The sequence below is a fragment of the Orbicella faveolata genome, unplaced genomic scaffold (assembly GCF_042242905.1).
Source record: "Orbicella faveolata isolate gen_17 unplaced genomic scaffold, um_ofav_v1 contig_15, whole genome shotgun sequence".
NCBI lineage: Eukaryota > Metazoa > Cnidaria > Anthozoa > Scleractinia > Merulinidae > Orbicella > Orbicella faveolata.
In genome coordinates, this window is record NW_028301542.1 from 3,430,001 (window position 1) to 3,437,500 (window position 7,500).

Consider the following 7,500-nt stretch of genomic DNA (forward strand, 5'->3'; position numbering starts at 1 on the left):
GTAGACAATGAAGAAGATGAAAATGGTACCATGGGTGAAGAAGATGACGCAGACTTATGCTATGAAAAACATACTGGTAAATACTGAGACCTTACTGCAAAGCACTGATACGTGATGCACTTCATTATTGTAATGATCAATTAAAGACATTAACACTGTTTTCACTGCTACTTGAATGACCTTCAAAATCAATTTGCTAAGTGGCAATTGACTTTCGTCAATCAAACAGTAGTACCTTTCATGGGAATGAAGCAGCCTCTGATCACATCCACAGCAAAAATGTTTGCAATGGCAAACTCTTCAGAAAGTTCGAATGCGGATAGAGAAGATAGCTATGAATTTATGTTATTGCTTGGGCCCAATCTGCAATATTATTGTTGTTGATGGAAGGCCTCCGGTGGTGGGAAGCCACTTCTGTAGACCAGTATCCCTTATAAGATACTGCCATGTAATTTACGGAAGTCCATTGCAATCTTGAGCATTTTGATTTCAAAGGTCACATAGCAGTAAAAAAACAGTAGTAACATCTCTCCCCCAGGCATGCCTCTGATGTTCTTTAAACTGTTAGCAGTATGTTTCGTTTTTTATTTCATTGACACTGTTCAATCACTGCTCTTGTCTTCAGCCTCCATTTTCTCAGTGTCAATTGACCCAGTAAACAATTCCATGGCAGTTTCTGGAGGAGAAGATGACAATGCGTATGTTTGGCGAATACAAGATGGAGAGACTCTTATGGAATGCCGTGGTATAGCAATCTTGTATTTAAGTATAACGATTGTAAGTTATGCTACTAGTTTTAATTATCCTGTGGTCTCATACAAGAAGCTACAAGGCATTATTTCATTATTCTGAGTACAGAGAACCCTAGTTTGACTTGACTGAATTAGTCGTCTTTGAGACATCATGAGGCAATTACTAGGCTTTCTACCATGTATGTGGCTCTCCAGTGCCAGACTCTTTTGTTGATAGTCTATTTGTCATCCATCAGCTCATGCGGGGTACGCAAAAAAAAAAATGAATTCCAGCTTTCCCTTTAACAAGCAGCTTACCCTGGGCAAGTCTTGTTTACTTTTTGTTACTTAAGATGGCAGATGACTTGCCTGATGGCAGCCTCATTCCCAGGGTCTCTAATCCACTTTTCCCAGACAACCTGATTGCCATTTTATTGAGCTCTGCTCATGTCTTCCCAGTGTTCCCTTGCAGTCTCATACATCATTTAGGCAATTATAGACATTTACCTCTAGAGGCAGAAATGAAACAATTTCAAGTGCATTTCATGTAAATTGATGGTACCGTTAACTTCAGTTTGTCTTTTAGTTGGCTAACAATTTAATAGCATTTGAACTTCTAATAAAAGGAAACTTCAAATTATTGCTGTAATCACTTAGTCTATGTTCCATATGCAATTATTTTTAACTAGTTAACTTCTGTTAGTTAGTAGCTCTGTAGTGATTCTTTCTTCCCCTTGCAGGTCACAAGGACTCAGTGACGTGTACAGCTTTCAGCCATGATTCTAAACTTGTTGCTACTGGTGATATGAGTGGCTTGATCACAGTTTGGGATGTCGCTACGCAAAAAGAAGTCTGGAATTTTGAGACGACAGACCTAGAGGTGAGATTACATGACTGTATAAACCTACTTCCTTTATTGTATTGTTAGAGCGGTTTTCAATTGAGTGTCATAAAACCAAAACCAAACCAATAACTTACCAATTAGACTACTGACAGCCAATCTCAAACCGAAGTTAAACCAAAACCAAAACCAAAGTAATTATCTAATTACTTTCGACACTCAATTGAAAACTGTTCTAGTAGCTTTAAATGATTTTCAAGATAATAAAACCGAATCTGTTGATTTGACATGATCTTGATTAGTCAAGATTGCATGGCACCATTAATCAGAAAAAAATGAAATAGAGTAAATATTATAAAAATACAACAATTCAGGACACAGAGACTACAGAGGGGTGAGATTGGAGTTTTAGAGAATCACAAGGACTCTCATAACACAGATCTCTCCTGAATTCTTTCAAGTAATAAATCAAGTTGATGTTATCACAAAGAAACACTTTGCCATTTTTGAAACAGTTTTAATTTATTGCCACAATGTAGACACTCAAGGGGTTCTTTTGGAACTCTGCAATTCTGATTGGTTGTCCCATTGTTGTCTAATTATCAATTAGACTACAAGAGTTTTCTGTCAGCAAATGTTCAACAAGACGTAGCTGGGTTGACTATCACTCATTGAAAACAAGGACAAGTATTCTGATTGTTTTAGTAGACACTCTTGACTAATACGTTTACAGCACAAATCTTACAATTTTGTATTAACTACTTGGTTGTAAGGATAATATGATCGTTGTTCATCAGCAAATAGAAAACAATGAGAGAACCAATCAGATTTGTGGATTTCCAACAAAATGCAGCTGAGTGGCTTGTAATTACAGATAGAATTTGATTGGACATGCACTTACTCTTGATATTTGGCTCAGTTTACAATACATAACATTGTAGGTTTTGGACTGTAATCCTAAGTGCAATTTCCTACTAAAATGAGGCTTCTTGCCATTGTGTTCTATGAAAAGTAGTCAGTTTGGCTTCATGTCATTGACCATAAAATATAATGCTCACAGAAAAATCAGGCTCTTAGTAATCATAAAACCAATGTTATTGCCACATTTGGTCCCTTTTATGATTGTTTTCTTTCCTGCCTCAATTTATTTAATATGTTATCTCAGTGGCTAGAGTGGCATAATGAAGCAAATATATTACTAGCTGGTACAGCAGATGGTAATGTATGGATGTGGAGGATTCCCAGTGGAGACTGTAAAACATTCCAAAGTCATGGCTGCCGATCAACTTGTGGAGTATTCATGAATGACGGTAAATGGAATTGATTTTAAGGTTCTCATTCTCGGGCATAATGCTCGACTCCGGATCAAGCGGTCCAGGTTTGAGCCCTGGCTGGGGACATTGTGTTGTGTTATTGGGCAAGACACTTCACTCTCACAGTGCCTCTCTCCACCCAGGTGTATAAATGGGTACCGGCGGATTTAATGCTGGGGGTAACCCTCCGATGGACTAGCATCCTATCCATGGGGGAGTAGAAATATTCCCAGGTGTTTCGTATTACGGAAACTGGGATAAGCTCCGGCCTGGTGGGCCCTTGGCTCGTATGCAGACTTCTTTTCTATTCTCAGGCATTGCCCAGATTTTACATATTAAAAACCACGAAGGAGGTTGCCTTTACTTTGGAATAACTGTTTTGATTGCTTGAACAAGAAAATGAGAAGAATTTGTCTCAGAAAGACTAGCGGGACATATGAGGAACTCTTAGTTACCATATGTATTTTTTGTGGTTATAAGGTAAAAGAGCCAGTGTTGGATATGAAGATGGCACCCTTAAAGTTTGGGATTTGAGGCAAGGGATGCACACTTTTCATCTATCAGGTAATTAATATACAGTCCTTTTAGTTTGGTGACATTCAGTTCATTAATCCAGTTCGGGGAGTAAAGTGTTGTACACATAATGGAGCTGGAAAGGTAGCCATTGCAAACAAAAAAGTTGGGAAGACAAGAGACCTGAAAATGAGGTTGCCATCGACTTTCAGCTACTGAGATTCAACAAGAGACGACATGAGTTGATGAGACCCTCTGAGAAATGCTCAAGAGTTTCAAACAGAGCAAGATGATATTATTGTTGTTGAACTCTTGTCAACTTTTGGTGGAGTCTGGTCCAGACATGCAAGGCTCTTGTCTACAACAATGCTCAATTTCTTATTCAAATAACCGACAGAAGAAATTACTGTCTTCGCCAGGACAGCTGCAAAATGGTTAATATACTATCACTTGAGAAGTGGCAGCTGTATATCTGCATGTAAACCGAGCAAACACTGGAAAGATAGTAAACCCTGGCTTTGATCAGTGACTAATTCATATCCACACAATACTTCTGAATGTTGTAACGAGTATGCGTACACGAAGTACAAGTCCAGTTCCCGCCTCACGGATCACGTGACAGGGGACTCATGTGGTCGGCCATGTTGTAGTTTTCGTCGTTGCTGCTTAGTGCATTAAATAAGTTGTTTTGCGGACACTGTTGTCTATCCACTTGTCGTTACAAGTGTGATATGTATAATATATTTCTGTGAAAGCCTTTAACAGGAAAATGGATAAAAGCTTTAAGAAGTAATATATCAAACATGAAAAACCTTTTTTGATCACATTTCCAAACACTGAAAAGAAAGTTGATAATATGACGTGCAGGGAACTATGTTTATGAGCTACGAGGTGATTGGAAATGTGATCAAATACTGTGTTAAGTGTTTGATACATGTATATCTTCTCAATTAAAACTAAAAGTAAGGACACAACTGAGAAATAAAATCATAAAAATGTATCCTCATTAAGATCGGATATTCAAGCAATGTCACAGTCATAATTTCCTTTGTTTTTTAAAACTTGATGAATTATTAAATGCTTGATCAAAAAGGATTTTTTAAAACATAAGCAGGTGAATATTAACGTCAAAAGCCAACGTTTCGGTGTCATCATGACACAATTCTCAAGGCAAAGTGAATAAATAATGCGAAGATTTGATTTCTGTACAGTCTCTACAAATTGGCATAATAACAAAGGATCACAAGTGAGTTTGAGAAATCAAGTGGATAAATTAGTCGTCTGATTCCAGGCTACATACACTGCACATATTTGCAGCATTTTGTTTCAGCTGAACTTTAGGTTCCAGTACTTTATAAACAAGCCCATGACAAGCTTAACTAGGACAGCAAATACATTTTCAGATACAAATAAACAATATGTAAAGACTAAGTTGTAATTGCTCCACTCTCCAGATGGCACATCTCACCAAGGCTCAATCACATGCGTAGATGCACACAGAGACAATGTACTTGTAGCAACAGGATCAGAAGACTCGACAGTTAAAGTAGTGAATACCAACAGTGGCAAGGCAAGAATCTGGAACATTTTCATGTTGTTAATGTATCTGCTGTTCGTGTACACAAGGCATACATGCCTTGATTCTTAAGTTGAAAGCACCAGTACAGCCAGGGTCCTCATTTTGTACTCAGTTTTTTGGTAGAGTTCCCACCCTTCCCCCTCCCTTACTCTCAGGCTACCCCCCTGTTTGCCCCTTTTGAGATAACTTTATTGTGACAGAATACAGGGGGGATCCTGCTACATGTAGCAAAGAGGAATGGGAGGTTGCATCTGTACTCCCAGCTGCTTCATGCAACTACCAAGTAAAGCAAAAGTGCTAATGAACCAATTAGGTCCTCAACCTCCAAGAATGAAATATATATTGTTAAACTAAAATTACTTTTGAACCATATCCATCAAATTGATTTACTGACAGGTACTGAGTACATTAGCAGCAGGTTTTCAATCTGATGATAGTGATTCACCACCTTCCATTGAAGCGGTTGGATTCTCTCCTCAGTAAGTATTATTTGACTAGCAGACCTAGAGCCCCTTTGTGAGAGGTGTGGTAGCCTAAAGGTTAGTCCCCTGATCTGATTAAGAGGTTAGCTCTGAAGCTCTGGCAAGAACCTTCTGGTTTGTTCTAGAGCAAGACATTTAACTCTTATAGTGCCTTTTACCAACAAAGATAATTTGATGGCTACCAGAAAATTGTTGATGCAAACTTTCAAAAATTATGCTGGGGTTCACGTGTAGTGAGATGGAGTGGTGTCACAACTGGGGAGGGAGCTGATAAGCTCACTCTAATTAGTGATTACCTGCTGCAGAAAATTGAGCTAATGCTACTTGTACCACTGAAATGTCATTGGTATCCTCAGACCTTTAGGGTCAGAAAAGACCGTTTTCTCTGGTTAAATAGGCCATCTATGATGGTTTTCTAGCATAGACAATTTTCTCTTTCATTTGTTCACTGTGCTTTCATGTAATGGTACCTCATATGACTTGCCCACAGGCAACCCATGCTGGCAACTGCATCCTTGAGTGGCGTCCTTGGTATATGGGATCTCTCGTCATACAGACTTCGACAACAGTGTAAACATCCTGTAAGGACTGTATCACTATTGTTTTCCAAGTCTTGCTCGACCATCTTTCTATGATAAGATGATAGAGGAGTCAACACAATTTAAAGGAACTACATCGTGGTTTGCGCATCTTGAAAAGTTTAGCCTGAATTTTTTAAGTTAATCACTTGTAAATAATAATAATAAATTAATAAATGTAGTCTTATATAGCGCTGCTTCTTCAGAATCCAGCAGTGCTGTACAGAATTTATGAATAAACTAGATATAAACTAAAAGAGCTACTGTAAATGTAATTATAATTGCAGTTTACAAATACCTTTAAAAAGATGGGCCTTGACTTTTGATTTAAATGAAGCAAGCAAACTGCATGTCGTTGTAAACAGTGCTAATCTTCTCCATCCTTAAAGGAACTCAGTCACGGTATTTTGAGTTATTTTGGCCACATACAAAATTACCTTTAAATGATAAGAAACCTGAAAATAACAGTTTAATATGATAGAAAAACACCAAAGAGATAATGATAAACCATAAGGGAACAAGGATGGCTAAGGATGGAGAAGATTAACACAGATTACAAATGAGGAATTTGAAAAATGGAGGCTAAACTTTTCAATATGTGCAAACCGTGACTGAGCTCCTTCAACCATCCTTGTTCCTTTATGGTTTATTATTATTTCTTTGGTGTTTTTCTATCATAGTAAACTATTATTTCCAGGTTTTCTTCAATTTAAAGGTAGTTTTGTACATGGCCAAAATAACTCGAAAATGTCATGACTGAGCTCCTCTAAATAATGTCAATTTTGATTTTTTTTTTTTGTCAGGGTGGGGTAGTGCAATTGAAGTGGGATCATTCAACACCTCTTGTCTACACTGGATGTCTGGATGGTGTGGTCAGACTTTGGGACAGTCGTTCAGGAAGCTGTGAGAGAGAATGGCGTGGCCACAATGGAGAAATCCTAGATCTTGCTGTGTCAAGGTAATGCAAGAAACTTTATAAAAATCATTCAGATTGTTTCGCTTCAGTACTTTCCTGTGGTACTGTTTATTTATATACTGTACAAGGTGGTTCTAACTTTTAAGTCTGTGGATGAAACTGAGCCTAGTGTGTGACCATTCAAACGAAAGCTGTGGAGCAGTACTTTCATGTGGTACTGTTTATTATGCTGTACAAGGTGGTTCTAACTTTTAAGTTTGTGGATGAAACCCTAGTGTGTGACCATTCAAATGAAAGCTACTGAGCAGTACTTTCCTGTGGTACTGTTTATTATACTGTACAAGGTGGTTCTAACTTTTACGTCTCTGGATGAAACCCTAGTCTGTGACCATTCAAATGAAAGCTGTTGAGCAGTACTTTCATGTGGTACTGTTTATTATACTGTACAAGGTGTTTCTAACTTTTAAGTCTGCGGATGAAACCCTAGTGTGTGACCATTCAAATGAAACCTATTGAGCAGTACTTTTATGTGGTACTGTTTATTATA

The 7,500-nt window shown here is 37.9% G+C and overlaps 1 protein-coding gene across 1 annotated transcript in view; it reads left to right on the forward strand.

Moving 5' to 3' along the window:
* The window catches only part of LOC110048941 (angio-associated migratory cell protein-like), a 14,091-nt gene that overhangs the window by 2,998 nt on the left and 3,593 nt on the right, over positions 1–7,500 (forward strand). Inside the window, exons 2-10 of the mRNA XM_020754701.2 lie at positions 1–76; positions 626–745; positions 1,472–1,611; positions 2,738–2,882; positions 3,366–3,449; positions 4,853–4,968; positions 5,374–5,456; positions 5,950–6,040; positions 6,841–6,995. The exon at positions 1–76 is cut by the window's left edge and continues 44 nt beyond it. Of these exons, the coding sequence (XP_020610360.2) occupies positions 1–76; positions 626–745; positions 1,472–1,611; positions 2,738–2,882; positions 3,366–3,449; positions 4,853–4,968; positions 5,374–5,456; positions 5,950–6,040; positions 6,841–6,995 (1,010 nt within the window). The remainder of the gene's footprint in view (positions 77–625; positions 746–1,471; positions 1,612–2,737; positions 2,883–3,365; positions 3,450–4,852; positions 4,969–5,373; positions 5,457–5,949; positions 6,041–6,840; positions 6,996–7,500) is intronic.